The sequence below is a fragment of the Phoca vitulina genome, unplaced genomic scaffold (assembly GCF_004348235.1).
Source record: "Phoca vitulina isolate PV1807 unplaced genomic scaffold, GSC_HSeal_1.0 scaffold1, whole genome shotgun sequence".
NCBI classification, from domain to species: Eukaryota; Metazoa; Chordata; class Mammalia; order Carnivora; family Phocidae; genus Phoca; species Phoca vitulina.
In genome coordinates, this window is record NW_022589704.1 from 37594212 (window position 1) to 37619116 (window position 24905).

The 24905-nt window shown below is 42.1% G+C and overlaps 1 protein-coding gene across 6 annotated transcripts in view; it reads left to right on the forward strand.

Annotated features, from left to right (window-relative positions):
- The window catches only part of ANKRD44 (ankyrin repeat domain 44), a 360792-nt gene that overhangs the window by 92233 nt on the left and 243654 nt on the right, over positions 1-24905 (forward strand). For all 6 annotated transcript variants that reach the window (XM_032405615.1, XM_032405624.1, XM_032405635.1 and 3 more), the window contains exon 2: positions 21860-21943. In XM_032405615.1, coding sequence (XP_032261506.1) covers positions 21860-21943 — 84 coding nt within the window. The remainder of the gene's footprint in view (positions 1-21859; positions 21944-24905) is intronic.

Genomic DNA, 24905 nt, shown 5'->3' on the forward strand with positions numbered 1-24905 from the left:
ATCTCTATTTAGGAGTCAAGAAAAAAAAAATAACGACAAACGATCAAATAAACCAGTTCTCTGTAAGATGTAACTGATGATAATCTTCTAACTCAGGTGATTTCAGCCTAAAGGGGAAACTTTAACTCAAGGCGGTTTTTGTTACTAAGAGAAGTCTTTTAGGTGGCAGGTGTCAGTTCCCATGGTTTCCGAGCAGACTGTGCTTTGCCCCTGTTCCTTCAAGTGAGGCCCCAAAGTAGCCTCGCTCCCCGCAGCCCTCACCTAGCCTTGGTCGTGTTCTCCCTCCCTCTGAGACCAGACTCAGGCCCTGATTCTTCATTCTCCTGACTCATAAGGCAACCCTGTGCTATGTGCAGAGACAGCATACTTATCTGTCCATCTTACAGAAATCAGAAGCAGTCATTTTAGCACTTAACCCTTGCTGAAAGCTTTTAGTAGTGATTTCCATAAACTATTCAGTTCTAGAGGAAAAAAAATAGTTAAATAAACGAACATCAACTGTTTATCTTTGTAGACGACCGATGGATTGAGATGTGTTGAGAAAGCTTCTGAGGTTGTATCTGTGACTTAGGAAAGAGTCATGCTTGATTGGTGATGTCTGCAGAGGCCCGGGAATAGAAGTGGCAATTCTGACTGCATATTTGTCGTGCCTTTTTCCAGCTCTGTAGCCACTAGTCATTCCATCATTTCTCTCTTCATTTGCTTTCCCACTTGAGAGCAGTCGGGAGTCAAGGTGTTTTCAAGCCAGGTTTACTCTGGTGAATCATTTAGCAGGTTGAAAGCATGATGCTAACTAAAACTTGTTTTCTTTGGTTTTCTATAGATTTCATCTTTATTCTGTTATTGGTGTCCATTGACTAAGTAAGAGTTGTTGTGAAGGCAGGGTCTTGTATCCCGAGGTCCATAAACTGCATCAGGATTTGGTTAATCCAAAGAAACTGCTCAGAACATCTTGCCTTTTCATCGCTGTAGAGCTGTGAGCATTCGTGAACTGTAGGCACGGAAATCAATTACAGTCACGAATCACTTGAGCGACAAAGCAAAGAGCTGTCTCTGACAGTATGGGCTGTCGTATCCACTTTGCCTTTTTCTATCCGCCTATTTCTCAGAGAGCCCAATGGATGAATTACACTACGTTCAGAGAGAGGGAGACGAACAGCCTGGAGAAAGTGGGTCATCCCCATTACGTGGGGTTTTGGGTTATTCTTCTCCAATTCTTCTACATTAGAACCCAATGGAAAGCATTATAATGAAAGCTGTTCTTAAAAACTAGACACCTGATGTGTGGCATGGCTTAGCTTTGCCCACTCACTTCTCCCTGGGAAACGGAGCTGGTGTGTGAGTACTGAAAGTTGAAGGAGCTAACAGCTCTTCCCTGAAGTTTTGTTTTCCCTGCACTCTTTCCCTGGGGGGTGAGGGGAAGGGGAGGTGGGGTTGATAGGATGAATTTTGCCAAGAACTAAGAGGAAGCCACCAGCCTTCTCTCTGACCTCCTTTTGGTCCTGGCACTGCTGGCGGGCATGGGGGTGGTCATCGGCACTGAGCATTCGTCACTAGGGCACCTGAAGATGGCTTTAGGTCACACCTTGGTTTTGATGGTCTTCTGTGGAGCCGGAGAGGAAATAATCCAGAATGCTTAACAAATCTTAAATATCTCTTTGAGGATCCAGAGTAAAGTATACATTTAGAAAGTATGAGGAAAGCAATTTTTTTAGAGTTTACTATCCAAGATTACCATAAAACCATAACATAATAATGGCGCCAAAAGCCCCGCCCCCCACCACTTGGTAGCTTCTCTTCTTTCCTCATACGATTTATAAAGGGGGGAAGGGGACTTTCAAACTCGACTTGTAGGAATCTGATAAACTTTGTATAAGCTGATTCTGTTTGGAGGTTGGCTCAAAGTACCCAGGGAATGTATGCCTCTACCTCGTTCGTTTTTCTCTAATTTGCCAAATGTAAAAGTTAGGATTATTCAACCGTATGGGATCTGATTTCTTTCTTTCCATAACATTTTTGGGAAAGTGGATTTTGACTCCATACTCCCAGCCCATGGATATGCTCCCCTTGGCTGGTGGACCAGGAAAAGGTATATGACACACTCATGAAAGATCACCGTCAGTGAGCGGTGGTAATCACCTGAGCTAGTATTCTAAGAGCCGTGTTTCAAGTGGAAAGGAGTAGAAACAGTTCATTTTCTGATGCACTTTATCTCCTTGCTGACCATTGAGATGCTGGAATGATAAAGATCAGAGGAGTCATCTGAGAGGTCACAAAAGGTAAAAATCAGCTCTAAAGAGAAGCAGCATAATGTGCCATCCATGGGCACAGCTGTTTGATCGAGGGTGATTCTTACACTGGGATCAAGTAAAGGAATGACAAGAATGTTGTGCCAGGAATTACACAATGAGGGCTCTGGTAAGAATGTCCTGGCCGCACCGGTGACCTGGGACTGAGACTGAAGGGAGTTTTTCTGGCGTGGAGGCCGAAGGTCAGAGCCCCGGGAGCCCCCTCCCCACCTTTTGCAGGGCTCGGAGCAAGAAGACCCTTCAGACACCTGCTGCCTTCCCTCCGAGTCATGATTCTCTTGTTGCTTATCTGCAGTCAGTTTTTGGGTAAATCCAAACTCGTTCCCAAAGTACCTAGCAACTCTCCCAAGTGCAGCAAAAAGAGTTTTCATTTCATTTAGCATGAGGCCACCTTTAGTAAGGCTTTAGTAATTCTTCTAGTTTATTAATTTAATATCTCATCCCTGTTTCTTTTTTAGTCAGCCAGTCATTTTTGTTTGAGGACTGATGAATTAAAATGTAGGTAAATTCTTACTTTGCATGAATGAAATACACCGAAAGCAGGCAGTCTGATTTACATTCTCATGTATGAATATTAGGAATGCAGTTCTGAGGAGTACTTGCTTTATTAGGATATAACTTTGCAGATTTATTTTATGGGGCTCGTACATGAATGATTCTTTCAGAATTGATGATGGAGGAGCGAGAAGCCGGCCCCCTAATGTCCTTTACCACCTGTGTTATCATTGATAACCTAACCAACCAGTGTGCTTTTTCTATATTATTTAACACTTTTTTTAAAAAAAAGATTTTATTTATTTATTTGACAGAGACATAGCAAGAGAGGGAACACAAGCAGGGGGAGTGGGAGAGGGAGAAGCAGGCTTCCCGCTGAACAGGGAGCCCGATATGGGGCTCGATTCCAGGACCCTGGGACCATGACCTGAGCCGAAGGCAGGCGCTTAACGACTGAGCCACCCAGGCACCCCTTATTTAACACTTTTGAAAGTACTTTCCACAAACATCTGCTGCCTAGCAGAGACCAAACTCCATGACAGCAGGGACTAAAATCCATCTTTGAATGGCTAGATCTAGCAGAGTGGCCAGTAGATCGCAAGGGCTCTATAGTATAATTTACTGTGAGAAAGAAGGAGCGAGGGAGTGGGGAGAGGGAAGGAAGGAAGGATGGAAGGATGGAAGGAAGGGAGGGGAGAGGAGGGGAGGGGAGATACATCATCTTTGCTTCATAGCATCTTCCCTGCCACCATTTTTGTGCGGGTGACCATCACCTCTTAGCTGAAATTAGCTGCCACAGCCTTCCATGTGGTCTCCCTGCGTCCAGTGGATCCTGCCCTGCCAATCCATTTCCACACCACAGCCAATCTGATCCTCATAAAATATGATTCTGAAGAGTCACTCCTTTGCATCAAGCCTCAACTCTTCCTGTTTCTCTTAGGATAAATGACAAAGTCTTAGTGTGGCACACAAGTGCGTGGGGGCTCTGTCCTGCCCATCTTGCCAGCCCCCTGTCTCGCTTCCCATGCTTCAGCCACCCTGAATTTCTCATGTTTCCTCACACGTGCTAGGCTCCCTCTGGCCTCTGGGCCTGTAGATGTTGCACCCTCAGCCTGGGGTCCCTTTTCCCTTGTCACCTTAGGGTCCTGGCTTTGATGTTCTCTCCTCCCAGGAAGCCTTCCCTGGTAACACAAGGCTAGATTGGGTGTCCCTCCTGTGTGACCCCCTAGTTCTCACTGTAATATAATTGCTTACTTTTCTGCTTTCCTCACTACATTCCAAAGATTCTCAAGGCTGGGGACTGTGTCTTAATCATTGCTGAATGCCCTCCACCTAGTGTAATGCCTGGCTCATCAGGCGCACTTGAGAACTATTTACTGAGTGGGTCAGAGGAGGGCAGTGTGGTATAGTTGAACTAGCATGTGATTTGGAGCCAGAAAGATCATCTCAGTGGCTGGCCATCACCTTGGGCCATACTCAAACTCCCCAAACCTTAGTTTCTTTCCCTGGGAAATGGGATGGAAGACATCGCTTCAGACCTCAGGGGGTTGTTGTGAAAAGGCAGTGAGATGAGATAAAGAAAGCATATAGCGCAGAGCCTGCCCTGCAATGAGTTCCAGTAAATTGCTCTCTTTCTTCAATCTCTCTCTCCCTTACCTGCCAGCTAGGTAAAACCATGGATTAGAATAATAGAATTCCAGCATCAGATACAGAGGTTCAGTGCATTGTTTCTAAACCACCTGCCAAGCAGCTGAGACCGTTTTTAAAAAATACATGCTCCTGGGCCTCACCCCATGGTTCTGGGATGGGGTCCAGGAATCTGTGGGTTTTTTTTTTTTTTTTCAAGTTTCTGATGCTCAGCCATGATGGGGAGCCTTTTACCTAGTCCCAGTTTCTGACCTAAAGCAGGAATCCCGCTTACGTAGCCTTTGCTGGAACACCTCAGGAATGGGCATGTCGACGCATTTTGAAGTCCCTATTTATTATTGGGCAGTTGCTTTATTTGGAAGCACTCCCTCATTTACTGGGCACAATTCTGCTACCCCACCACACCTCGCCTTCAGGTTGGTTCTGCCTTCTAGAGACAAATAGATTGACGTGCACAGCATCTTCCACACAGACTTTCTTTAGATATTTGAAGTTACTATGTGCCTTCGAAGGTTCTTCTTCTCCAGGCTAAACATTCCTGTTCCTATAAACTTGGGTTTGCTGACTGGCGCCTGTGGGCTACATCCGGTCCACAGATGTGTTTTGTTTGGCTTGTGGTTTGAAAAATACTGAATAAGTTGCCAAGGCTTAAAAATCAGGGCATTTCGCTGAAACGTCTGGAGCTTTGGCATTTCTTGAAAACTCGAAAGATCTGGAGCCACAGTTCCAGCTTTGGATGGGGCATAAATTCTCCCGAATGTTGCAGCCTTAACCGGTCCATAGTATTGTCCAGCTCCTGACACCTACATCATGACGTCACATGTTTTTTAGACCTTACGTTATCCTTGTTATTTTTTCCTATCTGTGCTCCAAAGTGTCATCTGATCTCATCTTTAAAAAAAGTTGTTTATTTTTATGATGATAAAAACAATATTGGATCATAACTGGGTATTTAACAATAAAAACAGTATTATAGACAATTTGGGAAAATACAGAAAAATATAAGACCGAAAATGTATCTGCCAATAACTCTGTTTAGCGTTTTTATTAATTTCCTTTCACTCCTTGTTTTTCTGTGCATATTTATATACTGTGAAGTTGGGATGACACCATTTTTTCCACATTTTCTACATCTTATTAAAGTCCTTTTTCCACATTTTCTACATCTTATTAAAGTCCCTCAAAAGATCAGTTTTTAATAACTAAAATATTCTGTTTTATGATTGTAACTTTTAAAAAATTTTGGGAAAATAATCAACATGAAATTGACGACATCAACCACTGTTAAGTGTATTATTCGGGCATTTAGTACATTAATGGTGTCGTGCAGCCGTCACCACCTCCTCACTTCTGGAACATTCTCATCCCCCCAAAGGGACACCCTCTTCCCCTGAATCAGTCACTCCCTATTCCCTCCTCCTTGCGATCCCTGGCAACCACTACTCTCTTGACTGTCCTGATGAATTTGCTTAATCTGGATATTTCACATAAATGGAATCATACACCGCATGGCCTTTTTGTGACTTTTATGTCTTCTTTCATGTAGCATCCTGTTTTCGAGTCTCATCCATGTTGTTGCATGTATCACCAGACAGCATTCCTTTTTCTGGCTGAATACTCTTCCATTGTGTGGTTATACCACGGTTGTTCATCCACCAGCTGATGGATGTTTGGGGTGTTTGTACCTTTTGGCTGCTGGGATAGTCCTGCTCTGAACATTTGTGTACTACTTTTGTTTGAACACCCATTTTCATTTCTTCTGAGCATTTCTCTAGGAGTGGAATTTTTGGGTCATAAGGTAATTCCATGTTTAACTAATTGAGGAACTCCACAGTGGCTACACCACGTTATACTCCCATCAGTGTTCTCATTTCTCCACGTTCTCACCAACACTTATTTTTTGTTTAGTTTTGCGTTAGGCCATCCTAATGTGTCTGAAGTGGTAGCTCATTGTGGTTTTAGGATTTTGATAGGGATTGCGTTGAATCTGTAGATTGCTTGGGGTTATATGGACATTTTGATGGTGTTAATTCTTCTAATCCATGAATATGGAATATCTTCATGGTTTTGATTTGCATTTCTCTAATGATTAATGATGTTGAGCATCTTTTCATGTGCCTGTTGGCCATTTTATATCTTTTTTGGATTTAAATAATGTAATAATGTACTTAGCTTTGACATTGATGCCTTTCTATTTTTTACTATCGTAAATATTGTTACTGTGACTATCTCTATATAAAAGTTGTCTGCATATCTAGTTATTTCTATAGGATAGCTTCCTTGAAGTGGGATTGTGGGGTCAAAGTGTAATATTTCTTTTTTTTTTTTTTAAGATTTTGTTTATTTATTTGAGAGAGAGAGAGAGGGAGAGAGAGCATGAGCATGAGCAGGGAGGAGAAGCAGAGGGAGAGGGAGAAGCAGACTCCCCTGCTAAGCAGGGGGCCCAGTGCAGAGCTTGATCCCAGGCCCCTGGGATCATGACCTGAGCTGAAGGCAGATACTTAACAGATTGAATCACCCAGGTGCCCCCAAAGTATAATATTTCTAAGGTGTTGATATGAAGGATCAGATTCAGTATGGCATGTTTGAGGAGCATACACAAGTTGCCTGGAAAGCCTTCTCAAAGTGCCTGTGCTCGAATTTCGATCTCTCACTTACTGCATCAGACTCATTAGGATGGGACCCAGTTTCCCAGGAGGTTCTACTCTGCAACCCAGCAGTGAACCATTAGCCAAATTTCTTTTGCACCCAGGCAGGTCTTCCAAAAAAAAAAAAAAAAAAAAAGATACTTTAAAACTGCATACTAGTGATTATCCCAATATTCTGACCAGTTTCAAGTGGATTGGTCCTGCTCTTTCCCCTGCTGTGGGCAACATGCTTGGTGACCCTGCTGCTCTCATAGGCTGAGCTTATTATCGCCTGGACCCATCGGTGGGTTTTTTCCTCATAAAATCTGGTCTTCCATTTCTTGTCCTCAGGGAGGAAACAGGTTTCTGCTAGCTTTGTTACTTGCCGAAGCTATCTAACACCAACTCATGAAGGCTAGAATAAACCCATGTATGGCTCCTCAGATAATTTCTCTCCACTTCCCTCATTGGACTTGTTTTGACGTTTTTGATTGGTCATGACTCGAGGAGAAACGTAGTTGCGCATGCCAATTGAACTCAGAGCACTCTAGAAGAGAAAACAGGTCTCAACACGTCTGGGCAGGCTGTTTCTGTCCCACGAGACCCTGGTTTTACTGCCTTTGGCCAAGCCCCCAGTTCTATCCGTGAGAGGAGGAAGGGCAGCCAAAAGTTCCCCTTAGTCAGGACAATGGGACCATGATCTCAAAGGAACCATGATCTTATTTTGCATTTTAAACCACTGGAATGTTGTGTGTTGACTGGGTAACAGTTGCTAAGTGCTTTGATGTTAGGTGTGTGTTGCAGATTCCCAAATCTAGATTTGACCTGCAAAGGCACTAGTGGAGTCTTCATACCACTTACCTGATGTCACGAGGAGGTTGGTGAGGAGAAGGGAGTGTGGAGCCACCTCAGTTATGTTCGGTGAGGTGACAGGAGGCATCGGGACCCTCGCTACCTCCTCGATACCCAGTCTCAGACCTCAGTTGCCTTTGTGGTTGGACTGGTGCAACAGAGATTGAGGGTTTTTTTTCCTTCCCCTACTGCTAAATAAAAACACACAGCAAATTAGGTTTTATTTATTTATTATTTATTTGTTTGTTTGAGAGAGAGAGAGAAAGAGAGCATGAGCGGGGAGAAGGGGCAGAGGCAGAGGGAGAAGCAGGCTTCCCGCTGAGCAGGGAGCCCGATGTGGGACTCGATCCCAGGACCCTGGGATCATGACCTGAGCCGAAGGCAGATGCCTAACCAACTGAGCCATGCAGGTGCCCCACAGCAAATTAGGTTTTATTGGAAGTCAATAATTCCCTCTTCTTATTAAAAACTCTGATTTTCTGCAATATGACTATCAAGATTATGTCTTTGAACTTGGCCTTCAAGTTAACATCCTGGGAGTAAATCTTGTTTTCCTAAAGTTTAAAAAATACATGGAAAGCTAATTTTAGACCGGAAACATGCTTGGTGGCCCTGCTGTTCTCAGAGTGAGCTTGACCATCACCTGGACCCATCCGTGGGTTTTTTCCTGATTAAATCTGGTGAAAAAAAGAATCATAGACTTCCTTGTGGCGCCGCCTCGGTTAAAAATGACATGCAACTTTTAAATCTCAAGTCTTTGAGATAAAAAACACATTCCTTTTCTTATGCCTAATTCATTTTCAGAGCTTTCTCATAGAGCTACTTAGATACACTATCAAGGCATAATACTTAGCTGGCATAAACACTGAGCTCTCAAGTCTTATTTACCAGTTTGATGAAATTTAAAACATGTTATTAAATATGGTTTATATTTAAATGGACTCGGTGAGTTGCAAGCATAGCCTTGCAACGCAGAGTGGAAGAACAATGCTGTAGTGGCTGGTTTATCAATACCAATGCTTTTAACAGAGTTTTTGATTCTCAAAAGAACTCAGATTTTGGTTGGATTACAATCACTTAAACTTCATTATTACTTTTCTTCCATGTTGTTCATGTTATTTTCCAGATGGACAGGAACAGTGTAAATGACTGCTATTGTTTAAAGGGCACAGAACAAGGTGGGGTGTGTGTATGTGTGAGTGTGAGGGTGTATGTGAGTGTGTGTGTGTTGGCAGGGGTAGGGTAGGGCATGGGAAGGACAGGGAGGGAAGAGATTTGGAGAAAATGTAGAAGTTTATGCTGGCTGGAAGTAGCGCATTTTAAATCAGTATTAGTGTAATGCTCGGAGGCAGTTAAGCTTGCGATTCTTTTAGGTCTTTCTTGGCGGAGGCTGGGAGGGGGTGGGAAGAATATGGGAGAAGCTGTTTGGAAATGCAGTGACTTAGAGAAGGAGCTGCTTATTGTCATTCTCCTGAGCATATACGTGTCTAAAGTCATCTATATGGCTCATTTGTCACTCCAGAAGACAATTTTTTTTGTCCTTGATCTAAACCATTCTCAGTCCTTGTTCAACTGACTTCTTAGCTCTTCTTGTTTCCACTTTTCCTGAATCAGAGAAGGCCCCTAGAACGGTAGGCTCACAGGACCTCCAAGCCATTTCTCCGGTCTGTCACTGTGCCGAGGGAAAACTTGGCGTCCATTTGCGTGAAGTGCATGGGATGTGGTTCAGTCCTGTGTTACACAGTTTAATTGTTTTGTGTGGGTTAGGCTTATTTCCCCAGCTATATTTGGCACTCTCTGAGAAAGGGACTATGTCACATATTTCTTTTGTATATTTTATAAAAATAGCATATAGTAGGTATTCAGAAAATGCCTTCAACTCTGGTAGCACTTTTCTGTGAAATGCACTGGCCAGGGTAGATCCTGATAGAGGCTTGTTTGTTGCAGCACAAACTAGAAACAACAGGAATGTTCATCCAAAGGGGAATAATTAAATATATTGTGATATATCCATGTTATAGAGTATTATATAGCGATTAAAAGAAATGTGTCAATTCCATAACTCTTGATCCCGGGGATGTCCTCAGTATATTATTGTTTTTACAAATAGCAAGAAAGGGAAAGAGTAAATCCCACTTTTGTGATAACATTGTAACCTCCTCCATCTAAATCTATATTTTTATGTATCGGCAGGAACATGAGGAGAGATGTGGAGGGATACACATTAGGCTGTGAACATTGGTGGTAGGAAAGGTTATTAAGTTTTGTCTTTACCTTGTCTTTGCCTTATTGCAATGGGACAACTACTAAGATTAAAGCCCAGCAAATAGAAGAGAAAGAGAAAATGGGTAGAGGTTTTTGTGCATTAGAAAGTCCCTTGCCCCAGAATACTTCTTTCTACTTTTCAAACTTGGTATGATTGAAAAAAAAAAAAGGGAGTTTTATCCCTTATCTAAACTTTAGAATTAGGAAGTAAAGATAGCACAATACTTGAGTGAATTTTTGTCTTCAGCTTATGACATGAAGATAAGTTTTCTTTTTACCCAAACCTAGGGAGAGCAGTGGCAGGTTGTACGGATGCGAGATGCTAACTGACTTCAGAGCCCTAGGAGCTTCCTGTCCCAGAGCTGAACAGAACCGCGTAAGCAGCTGGAGGGGCTTGCATAAGTGGAAAAGTCAAGAGAGCAAATACTGCAGAACTTCCGGTGCTCCTCAGCTGATGGTTGGGGCGGCTGTGCTCCACAGAGCCCTGCATCCTGCAGAGGAAGCTGGTGAGAGTCTTTCTGAGTGGAGGCAGCCATGCCTGAGTGGCTAGCTCTTGCTGACTTAATGATGGGGATAGTCATTTACCTTTTAGATCCACATCTTGGCCACCAGCAGAACACTTCTCTCACCACGGAGGGGCACTCCATCCCCACACCTCTCGCCTAGACTGTTGTTGAAATCACCTAACTTACTGTCTCACTCTAGTCTTTTCTTCCAGTTCATCATTCATTTCCAGAGATTGTTCCAAAGCACACCACATAGGTCACTCTCCTGCTCAAAAACCATGCATGATTCCCCAGTGCTATAGAAGAGGGTCCCAATTTCTTAGGCTGGCATTCAAAGCCTTCTGTAATATGACCCATGTCTGCTGCTCAGCTTACCTCACCCGTCTCATGCTCCAGCCGAATGAAACTATTCCCTGTGCATGCTCAGTCTTCCCAGCATCTGTTCACGTTCTTCTGAGGTAGGACCACCCACTTCCCATTCTGTCCATTTCTACCTGTTTAAATCCTCTCTAATGTTCAGTATTCATTTCAAAGACTACATCTTCCAGTAGACCAGATGTGATCGCTCTCCCTTCTTCATGTACTTCTGTGCTCTTTACCTTATATCCAAGTTGTGTATGCTCGTATATTTCCTCCCTACACCTTGGTAACGCCTTCAACAGCGAGACTGACTATACCATCTCAGTGTCTGAATTTCTTAAGCTTAGTAGATTTTTTAGGTTTAATCAGTCTTTATTGGATTGAATTGAATATGGCTGTTATCTGAGATACACCAGATTAATTAAAAAAAACCCGTATCTTTCATCTCTTATTGGCAGGGTGCTATGTAGAGAAGTAACGGAAATATGAACTGTATTGGTGTTTCTGCAAGGAAATATGTGACCATCCTTTTTTTTTTTTTTGGCAAAATTTCCCATTTTCTATTATCTAATGTTTTTCAGTCTTCTGGACTCCTCTCTTCCTGTTGTCTTATCATTTCCCTTTGACATCTTTTACTGAACGCCCTTGCCAGGACATTGGATGGGGAAATGGAGAGAATTCCTAATGGATTTGCATTCCTTATGACCTTCCTGGTTTTGTAGGCAAAAGGGGACCCTCCAGTCATCTCAGGCAGAGACTAATGGTCCTGGTCAATGCCCTGCCTTCGAGAGTGGTTTGAACAGCTAGGGCCAGGAAGGTGACTCAGTTTCACACATGTCCCTGATCCCCCACCTGGCTCCCTGTGGAGAGGTGGTGGAGTGTGACTGCTTTCTCCCTTTCTAAGGAATGCATATGGAATTCAAAGAAAAAGCACTACAGAGAGGAAGGAGAAAGTTTAAGGGGAAGTTCTCATGGGCTTTGGAATGACTTGGTTGGGCAAAAAGTGGCTTTTGAAAGAATCCAGGATCTAACAAATTTCAGACAGACCCAACTTCGAGTTTGCCTGAATCATGAACGACTTCATGTGATTGTTTTAATCTATATATCTCATATACGGTAAGTCTGTCCCTCTCAAATATAGCAAGTTGCCACCTTCCTGGTGAGTGCCTTTTATTTCTACACATTGATTTTGTTGTTGTTATTTTTAAATTGCTTTGCTTAGGTTCCAATTTCTAATACTCCTCAAAAATTATAATTACTCTAGATCATAATAAAATATTACTATAGAAATAAATCATTTTCTATCATATCCTTTTCTTTGGGAATACTATATTGTTGCCTATATTATGGCAAGGGAGATACAAACCAGATATTAATAAAAAGTTGTGTTGCATGATGCATTCTAAACTGAGAACCACTTTCTGTATCCGAACAAAGAAATTACACTTAATACACATATTACCCTGAAAATCATCTGGCTGTATAATTTTTTCCCACAGAAATCACTAAAATGGCTTATATTGATTAACATTATCAAATCACCTTTCATATTTGAAACTGCATGAATTCAACGTGCTAGAAGATACAGTTATACAAAGAATGTAACCAAAACTAAGATAGGAAATAAAACCTCTGTTAACAATTTTTCAAAACAGGAAACTCTTGTAGAAATGTATTGTTCTTTTTTTTTGTAACTAAAATTACACTGATTTAAATATTCTCTATTAACTAACCTCTTGGATCCATTGTGCTCTTGTTTAAATTAACTTTCTTTAAAAGTTAACTCCCAAACACTGTTTAATTAACTTAGCTAAAGTTTTGATTTGATGTCAAGTCATTTGAAACTAGACAGAGTGAAAAAAGATGTGGGTAGTTGGCAGCAGATCCCAATAAAAATATGGCATTTGGCAGAGTATGTCTGCCTTGTTTTGCTTTGCTTTTCTCTTTATGGATGTGGCCTATTTTTGAAATGCTATGATTTAAATTCAGGGATCAAATGACAAGTCTGACAAAACAGAACTGACTTCAACAGAGGTTCTGTGGGGGAAAAATGGAAGCGTTCCAGGAACTAAAGGAAGTAACCTCAATTTCACCTGGAAACATTAGTGTCTCGGGGGCAGGAGATTTGGGCTATATATAAAGAGTGAAGGAAAGTGGCCAAGATGCTGAGCCAAACCTGCATCCAGGAATAGAGCGGCATCAAAGAGCTGACAACAGTAACTGTTGTTTCCACCATGGCCCTGTAAGTAGCAATCAGAGAGCCTGAAATGTGGGAAGATTGGAAAGTTCTTTCCTGTGATGCCTTGGATTGTGGCAATTGTCTCCTCACTGGGTTCTCTAGCTCCCTTCTCTTCTCCGATGCTTGGCGCGCATCGTGGACGGATTAAGTGTTTGCAAAAACTCTGAGCCGTCCTCTTGCTCAAGACTCCAGTTCCTGTGTGCCCACAAGATTGGGTTAAAACTCCTTCTGCTGGCATGATGCTCCCTCCACCCAGTTATTTACTTTTCTAACCTCTTCATTGGCTGTTCCTCAACATGAAAGGTTTACTCCAGTCCTACTCTTCAAAATCTAGGTTAACACCTATCTTTTCCATATTTCTAACTCCAACTGGCACTGAGCCCTTACTTTAAAATATTTTGTACCTCTTTGTTTTGCATCTTTTGGCAAGATTGTTTTATCGTTAGTTACTTTGTTGAGAGTAACTATATCTAGAAATACCCATATATAATCACTATGTATGCACACATATAAGGTGTAAATATACACACAAATATATAGAGAATATATCTATATGGTGATTATCTTTCCTTAGTGAGTCATAAAGTATACAATATTTCTCCACAGGAAGTACGTTGAAACTGAGGCTGAATTTCTAATCCTGTATTGCATATATTTATTATCTATTCATTCTATTATATTGTATCATATTATATTATATTATATGAAGATGACATGCGAAAGAAAGTGATGAACCGGGAGAATCAGGAAAACTAAATTCTAGTCTCAGCTTTGCCATTAGCAGGTAAATCATCCTATCCTCTCCTCATAGCTCCAACCAGGAGATCAGTCTCCTTTTTGAGCATCAAGAGGTCATAAAGGAAAAGTATAACTGGATGTGTTTATGGTAACCGTAAATAGTAAAATTATGATTTCATGTCCCATCCAGTAGACGTGAGTATCTGGCACCCTTTGATCGGTCAAAGGGAGATGGTGCATTTTTCAGGTGAGTTGCTATTATTTTGGTACAATAGATTAGACCCCTGAGTACAGAGAGGTTGTATGACATTTTTGAGGTTGCCCAGTGTAACGAAGACCAAGTCAGGCTCAGCTTGATTTCTGCTCTCCTGCCTGTGAAATCTTCTCTCCCAGGATGATGGGCCTCTCTGCTTTAGAGGTGGTGTTGAATGGCTTATGATCCTTAACTCAGTTTATTTGCTTTGTAATTTTTTGGAAAAATCTCTCCAGATCCCTTATTTCTCCTTTTGTAGGATGAACATAAACATACTTGTCTGTGAAAGTCTTTGAGCGTGTTGATTCAAAGTCAACACAATTACTGTTTTTACTGAGTGCACATGAGGTGCCTGCGTATGTTAGGCCATTTCTTTCTTTTTTTTTTTTTTTTTAAAGATTTTTATTTATTTTTGTCAGAGAGAGAGAGCACAAGCAGGGGGAGCAGCAGAGGGAGAGGGAGAAGCAGGCTCCTCACTGAGCAAGGAGCCCGATGTGGGACTCGATCCCAGGACCCTGGGATCATGACCTGAGCCGAAGGCAGGCGCTTAACGACTGAGCCACCCAGGCGTCCCTTAGGCCATTTCTTAAACACATCCTCTGAAATGGCTCTAACAGCCCCGTTTAATAGATGAGGAAACTATGGCTGGGATTTAATTCCAGGTCGGTCTGCTGTCATACGTCAGTCTCCCTGCTGTGGAAGAAAAAGAGAGTGAGATCCCAGGTCAGTAAAAATTAGCATTGCCTCCAGATTTCAGTTTAACTGGTACTGTTGTTTATCATTTCCTTTTACTTAATCTTTGGTGACTGACTGGTGACTAGTAGTGAAGTTGGCATGCCTGGGTTTCTTTTTGCCTTGGGCCAGCTATCCTCTGGGGAAGGCGCTAAACAACAGTATTAAAGAGTAGAGAAATAGTCACGGAGGATATCAGGAAAGGAAGGTGCAACAAAGGATGGGTTTTTTTTTTTAAGATTTTATTTATTTGACAGAGAAAGAGAGAGAGAGAGAGCTCAAGCAGGGGGAGCTGCAGAGGGAAAGGGAGAAGCAGGCTCCCCGCTGAGCAGGGAGCCTGATGTGGGGCTCCATCCCAGGACCTTGGGATCATGACTTCAGCCGAAGGCAGATGCTTAACTGACTGAGCCACCCAGGTGCCCAAAGGATGGATGTTTTAAAGACTGGATCATTAGTCTCTGAATAACTATTCATAGTCCATACCTCCTGCTATTTCTTTTTTTTTTTTTTTCTTAGATTTCATTTATTTATTTGACAGAGACACAGCAAGAGAGGCAACACAAGCAGGGGGAGTGGGAGAGGGAGAAGCAGGCTCCCCGCTGAGCAGGGAGCCCGATGCAGGGCTCGATCCCAGGACCCTGGGATCATGACCTGAGCCGAAGGCAGACGCTTAACAACTGAGCCACCCAGGCACCCCCATACCTCCTGCTATTTCATTTCATTTCCATATCCTATTTTCATTTTGGAAAAGGTTAGATAATTAATTTTTTCATTTTCTGACTAAAAATAGTTGTTCTTTTCTCATAAGTATAGAGTATAAGTATAGACTTAATAGATAGCTACATAGAAGCTATTACTAATACTTGAAATTTTGTGCTTTGGTTTTTAGTAATAATTGCAAATAATTGAAAATGTTTCAGACATTTACTCAGCAGGTATATAGTCCTGCATTAAAAAAAAAAGTGTTTATGGGGACTCAGTATATTTTGTACAGTTCTTAAGGGAAACAGCTTTTGACTTTCTGATCATCATCTTCCTGTGATAGAGTGAACTTCTTCCCAAATAAAGAGTGATCTATAATCAGGAAGCACCTGATGGCACCCTTTCAGCAGATCACACAGCAGGACCCACATGAATAGAGCTAACAAGTTTGGTCCATTAAACCTAGTGACTCGAACAAATTTTTATTATCCTTTTGTAAAAATGCAAGCGCTGCCTCATACAAAAACCAGTTGTTCCCTAATGAAGTGTTTCAGCATGTTCATATAAGTTGATGGCTTCATATGGCTAGATTATTACCGCATCAACTATTAGCTTCTAATAACATGCTCCTGTCTTGCTTTAATGACATACTGTGCTCAGAATACTCAACTATGGGCAGATGTTTAAGAATATTATTTTTTCTTCTTGGCTATTCATTAATTCCCAACACCCACTCCTGATTAGGATGCAAGATATTTTCTTTCAGATGTGGAGTCTTTAATTACCCAATCTAACCAAAAAAAGGACAGGCAGCATGCCAGGAATTTGCATCGAAATGCTGGAGTGTCATCGTCTCAGACTTCTTACCGTTGACCGTAGGACACAGATGTTAAGTGTTGGCTTCTGTCACTCCACTTATCTTCCAAAGCCAGTGTATTAGTAAAGAACATGCAGCTCCAAGAAAGGGAATGTGAAGTACACTATACACGGTTTTAGCAAAAATCAAATTGGTGGTTTCATTAGGGGATTTGGAGGGGGGGACCCACAACCTCATTGCAAGATGGAGTAGGTACTCTAAACTAGCTTCACTCTCTCCATGAAACACATGATGGGCTTTACTCTTAAACTAATGGCTTGTCTGATGCCACGAGTAGCCCTTTTTAAAAGTGGGATTAAAGGATTCATTGAATTCAGTTTTGTAAGTGATGAAAATGATACTTTAACACCTGAGTTTTAGATTGCATTATTCTTATTTCCTAAAAACATGGACCCTTGGGGATCAAAAGAAAAGCTATTTTTTGGCGGGGGATACATACATATTTATTACCAAGAACTCTCTCAGAAGTTTGAGTTCTTTTAGGTCTTGACAAAGTGGATCTTCCAGCTTCCTTGTCTTAATTATACAACCTGAACAGTTACTCTTATCTCCCAGGTAACAAATTAACCATCTTGCTCCCCCTAGTGGAGTTGTAACTCTACTTCAAAGTTCGGGAATACTCTTATCAATACACATTTGATGCTGTGTCTTATTTTTGGAAACCAGGTATTTTCCCATTTTATCTTCAAAGACTGACAATAAAATTAAAAAAAAAGACTGCACTGGAGGGCCTAGTAGGGGATGTGGGTAGAGAAAGTGGCTTTTGGTGATGAATTTTCAGTTCCTAGTGTTGGCAAGATTAGCTGCATGATTTAAAATGGTTGCTAAATTCCAGGGGCCTTTCTGCTCTGCACTTCTGTCTTAGAGGGATCCAGTGTCATCAGCCTGGCAGACGGTCACCTCTAGAAGGCAGCTGTCAACACTCCTGGAAGAGACGGTGGGGTATTAATAGTTAGTGATGTTGGAAGACAAGGACAGGTCCCATCTGAATATTGAATCCCACTTGTGCCATTGGTCGAGTAGGTCCAGGAAGTATGTTCTGCCCTCTGAATCTATTTGAGGGACTGTGCCAATATCCACAGTACATGGCAATCATTTCTAGTTTATACTTGCTAAGCATGCTAAGGGAATTTTAGTAATTGATGCTGAACTTATTGCATACCTCTCTTAAGAATTTCAGTTTCTTTAGGTTATGATAACCTACCAGTGGTTTCATGGTATTGTAATCCCCCCTTTTCTTTTCCTGCCAGTATTTGTCTTTCCCAACTTTGACCCTTGTTATGAGTTTGTATTTATTCAACTTTGTACCCTAATGCACACAGAGCACTAACATTTTGTATATGCTAGCGTTGAAGTGTGTGAAACTTCATAAAGAAATACCTGTACATACCAAGGCTTAGGACTCTGTTCGTTTGCAGGTGAGACTTTGCTTCTAAGCCTTATCAAGGTCAAGGCAAACTCTCTGGTAGATATAGTGGTTGTCAAATTAATGGTCAATGGAGTATAAGTACTTGACACTTATGAGCAAGAATATCATAATTAGAATATTCCCCCTTTCTTAAAATCATGTAATGGAGGCAGTATTTAGATGTATCTTTTTTTTTTTTTCCCAAATATTTATTCTCAGGGTAAGTATTTAGGGAAAAATAAAACAGCAAGATTGGATTAAAATCCCAACAAAAAGGAATGCCAAAGTGCTCTCTAGGTATGTTTTATTTGGGAGGGTGGAGAAAAAAAAAAGAAACACCCATAATGTGTTTTTTTTTTTTAATATTACTTGCTAAAAAGTCACAGTAATTTAGTTCAAGAATTACATCTAAGCAAACACACAGCATCTGTCCAGCAAAGCATGCATCTGTGAAGTTCTGATTTAGAATCCCATGATGCTTGGATTCACAGTTGTGAAGACAGTGACGTTGTCATGGTGGTGGCCCGGCCCCGCTGGGGCTAGAGGTCTCCATCTAGCAAGACTCTGGGCTTTGGAGAACAGGCACTTTTCTCTTCCCCAGGGAGTGTGAGGGATTTTTGTGCGAATCAATGTGTATCTCTGTGTATACGTGCATGAGTGTCGATACAGTTATAGGTGAAAATGCACATGCAGGTGGGATATGTGTGTACAGATGTGACTGCAGGATTGGAAGAATGGCTTCTTCCCAATGGATGCTGGAAATTCTCTGCATTGACAATAGTCTGTAAAGCAGCTTTTAGCAGAGCTAGGCCCAGAGGTGTTGGGCACGTGTGCACGCCATTCTGGGTGTCGATGATACCCTTCAAAATAGTCTCAGTGACTGGGCGTGGAGGTATTTGGGAAGCTCCCTGCTGAAGGACTGTGTTGGCATCCTTGTCTGGCAGCCTTGTCAGGGCGGCTCTCCTTGAGAACATTCCAGCCATAGCTTAGAACCCTTGAGAGCTAAAGCAACAGAATATCTGTATGTGTTCCTTATGCTCATGAGTGACGAGAGGCTTTGCTTAACTAGCTGTGTTTCCTTGAAGTGACCAACTAGTGACACATGAACTATTGGTCACTTAAAGGGAACTAAAGTTTGAAAAAAATTGTCAAATTCTACATTAGCAGTGTTAAGTTCTCAACTGTTAATTGATCGCTGTTCATTTAACACATAGACCCCAAATGATAAGTCTTGTCAGACTCTGCCCCTGCTTGTCATCTAAGTCCTATGGCTATTGGATTTGTTGTTTTCTCTTCAGGTTCAAAAAGGCAGAAAAGTACACACAAGCATTTGGTCATGAGCAAAGCAGACGGAGGATTATGGAACGGATCCTGACTTTGTGTCTGATTCTGTTTTTTTTTTTTTTTTTTTTTTTATGAAATATGGTCCTTGCCATGGGGCAGATAACCCAGAGACTTGGTTTTAGCAGGTAGTCAGAAGCATGTGGAAGGATCTTCTTGTCTTTAGGCAGATCAACCAGCTGACACCAAACTAGCAGAAAACTTGCTTTCTTTTCAAGACTTCTTTCCAGCTATTTAACTGTTGGCAATTTGAGAAAATATCTTTGAATCATACACCTTGGCAAGAAGGTAAAATTGAGAGTATTTGGGGCAAAAGAAAGATATATCTATCTGTCCACTTGCTAGAAACTTTTGTGGCAGGGGGAAAACTGCAGAAAAATTCCTGGCATATTGAAATACTTATCTGCAACTTAACATTTTTATTTTTTATTTCATTTATTTGTCTTTAGAGAGAGAGAGAGTGGGGGTGGGGGCGCAGAGGGAGAGAGAGAATCTTAAGCAGGTTTGATGCCCAGTGTGGAGCCTGATGGAGGGCTCGATCTCACAACCCTGAGATCGTGACCTGAGCCAAAATTAAGAGTCAGATGCTTAACCGACTGAGCCACCCAGGTGCCCCTGCAACTTAAATTTTTAATATAATGTTTCCTCAAGGAGTCTTATTATATTCTACTGACAGTACTTATATTGGTAGCCGCAAATAACAAGAAACACCATCAGAACCTGTAAGAAAGGCAACAGGAGGATAAAAAAGAGAAAAGAAAATTTATAGGCATAGTGAGGACTGGGATTCTCATGTGGATAGCACTGGGAGACATTGAGGCAGGTCATACTGATGGTTTTACCTTAGGCCAGTGTTCCAAGAGTTAAGTGAGCATTTATTAAAAATAGATTCACAAGTCCCCACCCCAGATAGACTAACTCAGAATCTCCAGGGAAGGGATGTTGGAACATTGTTTTAACAAGCATCTTAGGTGATTCTTATGGTCAGACACGTCTGGGAAACTGCTGTCATCTGATTGCTGACTAGAACTGCTCTAAAGGGGGTGCCTGGGTGGTTGGGTCAGTTGAGCGTCTTACTCTTGATTTTGTCTCAGGTCATGATCTCAGGGTCATGAGATTGAGCCCCGCATTGGGCTCCACGCTAGGTGTGGAGCCTACTTAAGATTCTCTCCCTCTGCTCCTCACACTTTATCTCTACCGGGAAAAAAAAAAAAAAAAAAAAAAAAAAAAACCAGAAAGAAAGAACTACTGTAAAGTATTTCTAGAAGGTGTGAGTGTGTGTTGTATGTATAATTGCCGAAGTTTTTAAAGTGAAAAAAAATTGTCAAATTCTACATTAGCAGTGTTAAGCATTTCTTAATAAAAGTATCTGTTATTTGTGTTGGGTTGGATGGTTACAGAGGATTTTCCCATGTATTATCTCATTTGTTCCTAATAGCAATCCTATGAGGGCTTGAGCAGCAAAGATCATGCTCACCCCCAGATTACACATGGGAAGTGGGCTCAGCATGTAGCTGGCAAGTGGTGGAGCTGGCTTTGAACAGAGTTCTTCACCATGTGCAGCAAGCCCAACATCAACCCCAGAGCCTACCACTTTTCCTCTTTTACCCCACACTCTGGTCACCAGGTTGATAGCAACATTTCTAAGATATCAGGTTTTTTGCATGTCCACACCTTTGCACACCGTGATCCCTGTGCCTAGAATGCCTTTCCTTCCCTGTTTGCAAACTCATACTCATTCATTAAAGTGCCTTCCATGAAGCTTTTCTAGATACACTCTTCTCACCCTACCTACCCTCCAAGCAGAGCTAGTTTCTCTTTCGGCTGTGTTTCCATCACACTTTATAAATCCTTTTACTCTCTTTTGGGTCTTGGGTAATGTGGGTGAGTTCAATAATAATTGCTACCAGTATCCCCCTTCAGGATCCCCACCCCACGATTATACCACTTACTGTGTATGGACAGTGGGATGTAATCACTTCGGAAACACTCAGTGCCTTTAGTGTTGGCTATGGGAAGCGTTTGAGAATGATTTCAAGGGCTTTCCAAACATTGACAAAGAAATGTTCAGGAGGCCAGAAACTTGGCCACTAACATTCTCTAGAAGTGGAATTGTCTGGGGGTACCAGGATACATTGTCTAATGAGAGGTCGGGAACAATGGAGACTGTCTGCTTAAAACTGCAGATTTGGTAATTTCTTTGATGGGAAACTTAAGGGTGCTTCAAGGATGTCTTCAATTATGGGTGATTTTTATGTCATACTCATAGCCCCAGGCTAGATATGACTCTCTGTTATGGCTTTCAAATTGTGTTACAGTTATTTCTTTATGCAAATATTTCCCCCACTAGACCTCTAGTGAGGGTGTGTCTGAGCCACATTCATCTTTGTCTGCCAATTGATAATTGTTGAATAAACTTTTGGGGAACAAATCTTGTAGCCATCTGCATCTGAATACAATCAAATGTATTTAATTATAGTTGTAATTCAAATTCTCCTGTGTTTACAGCCACCACTGGTCCAAGCAATCTTCAGCGGTGATCCAGAGGAGATACGGATGCTCATCCACAAAACAGAAGATGTGAATGCTCTGGTAGGTGATGCTATGTTTTGCCTGCTCAGGCCCTCTTAACCTTTCTGTACCATGGTCCTCTCTGGTGTCTCGTGAAAGCTCTAGACTGCTTCTCAGAATTCTGTTTTTAAATCCACAAAATAAAATATATATGGTTAGAATGGAAATCAATCATATATAAATACAGTTATCAAAATATTAAGTATCAAATCTGTGATAGAATAATACATGTGCTTCTCTATTAGCACATTTAAATAGCAAGATACGGCAGAAGATCTAATAATGAGCATAACTGAAGAATAGTGATGAGCATGGTCAATATTTTGTGTTATCTGTGACCACGCTAGTGGGGTAGGAGCAAACCTGTGATTTCCGCAGGTGACCAAGTGACAGTTACCGGTGACACTACTGAGATTGGCTGCCTACCTTCACAATGGAAGGAAATGTGAAATTCCCATCGGAAGTCAGTAAAAATAAAGATGTACTATTTTTGCACCTAGAACCTCTGCCCTACAGTAGGGGTTGACAAATTGTGGTCTGTCACCTGTTTTTGTACAGGCTACCAGCTAAGAATGGTTTTCATTTTTTTAAATGGCTGGGGAAAAAATGAAAAGAAGAATGATATTTTGTGACACATGACAATTACATGACATTCAGATTTCAATGTCAATAAATGAAATTCCGTTGGAGCTCGGCCATGGCTCCTTTCCCGCTACAGCAGCCGAGTTGAGTGGTAATTAATGACAGACTGTATGTGGCCCAGAAAGCCAAAGATATTTACTCTCTGGCCCCTTTGGAGGGAAAGTTTTCTGACCTTGGCCCTAGAGGCTCCATGAACCCGGGACCAGTGGGTGAACTCGGCATCCTGTGTGTAGCCTGGAATCATATGTAATACATGTGTGTGCTTGTGGACATGTGTATTTTCTGTGAACGAGTAAAGGCATTTCATCATATTCTTAAAGGGGTGTATGGCCCCTAGAAGATTAAGAACCCCTGGATCAGGAAGTTCTTGAAATAAACAAACCTGCAATGAAGAAAAGTGAAAAGAGTTAGTCAATAATTTACCCTTTTGATAGTTTCCTAGCCCTAGATTGAACAAGCAAGTATATGCAGTACACGCTACTCATTCTCTTACTGTAAGTCAATTACCTTAATGCTCTAGTCCTTCGGGGAGAGGAGTTGTCTTTGAAATCTCTAGTGTCAGGTAGAAACAACAGAGAGAGTCAAACACATCAGCAGAAGAAGAGCTTTGCCACAGGGAAATGAATTCTGTCTGAGGTGGGATCTCTCTCCGGTGGGCTGAATGCTTTATCCAGGAGAGTCCTTTCGTGCAGCCTTCGTTCTGTGGCAGAGTGCAGGTTGGTGTGGGTTTTTGAAAAAACTTTTGGCAGCTTCTCCCCAGCTGACACTGAAAACAATGGGGCAGTGTTTTATGATGTTTTTGCAAAGTAAGCACAGATGAGGCCAGGGACAGACTCCTCGAAAAGGCAGTTGGGCATTTGTCCAGAGCCCGTGGGGCCTGACCTGGGCTTCTGAGAGGAGCTGAGGCAAGCCGGCTGACCTGCCATCACTGGAATTGGCCTCGCCTATTTTGTGGCTGTGGCCCAAGCCCAGGCAAGCCCAAGGCAAAGTTAGTTATTATCTTTTCCTGATGACTATGAGCAGACAGAACTTTTGTTCAGTCATACATACTGAGAACGATTGCACTGTCCTCTGAATGGCCTTTATTTCTCCTTAGGAAAGTGACAAACGGTTGCTGGCTGGTACAGGTTAGGAAAGCTTAACTTTAGTTGTAACCTAACTCTATTACTGAATCAGATAGGTTAACCATAGTAACACATAGACCCCAAATGATAATTGCGCAAACATAGGAGAAGCTTAGTTCTCTTGTGAACAGATTAGAGAGGTGGCTCATTTCCACATAGGGTCCCAGGTATCAACATGTAGCTTCTAAGGCCACCAAAGGGCTTCATCTTCAGTCCAGCCAGCCAGAAGGGGAAAGGGAGCAAGGAAGGAGAGCTTAGGAGGATTTTTATGGATCGTCTTGGAAGTGGCATAATCACTTGCACACACAACCCATTGACCAGAACTTAGTCCCACGCCACACCTAACTACAAGGGAGGTTGCGAAATTCATATAGCTGTGTCCCTAAGGATTGGAGAACATGAATAGTTAGCAATCTTGGCCACACCAAGTTTTGGTACTGTAGAATTTTTTTTTTTTTTTAAAGATTTTATTTATTTATTTGAGAAAGAGAGAATGAGAGAGAGCACATGAGAGGGGGGAGGGTCAGAGGGAGAAGCAGACTGCCCGCCCAACAGGGAGCCCGACGCGGGACTCGATCCAGGGACCCCAGGATCATGACCTGAGCTGAAGGCAGTCGCCCAACCAACTGAGCCACCCAGGCACCCGGTACTGTAGAATTTTAAGGAATTTGAGTGTTAACACTTATTTATCTGTGTAGGTCTTACTCATTTAAGAGTAATTTACTGAGTTCAGACCCAGTGTTGGGTGCTAGGGCTATAGCAGTGAGAAGATCGCTCTTTCCCTCGTGGAGCTTGCGAGTTGGCAGAGAAGTCAACAATGAGAAATCATACTGGCAGCCATTTTGAAAGGGGAAATGCAGGACACTATTAGGGGCCCAGGTTAATCATGAGGGACTGATGAAGTGATGTGCAAACTGACACCTAAGGGGTGCTGTTGTGGAGTTTGGATGTGTGGGCTTTTGGATACGTCAGCAGGGAGGGGTGGGATAGAGGGAGGAAAAGCAATACATGAAGGAATGCCTGACTTCCTTCTGGTGATGGTGTGGCTCCATGGGGTCCCAGTGCTTTCCTCTGCTCTCTCCTCTGTTGACTCCCCTCTTCCTATCCCCCTCTTCCTTCCCTCAGGTGAGTGTAAAGAACCTCATTTGATTTTCTCCTCTCTTAGCAGGTATGTTGGAGACAGTGAGCTGTTCTCTTAATGTCATGGTTTTCTTTTG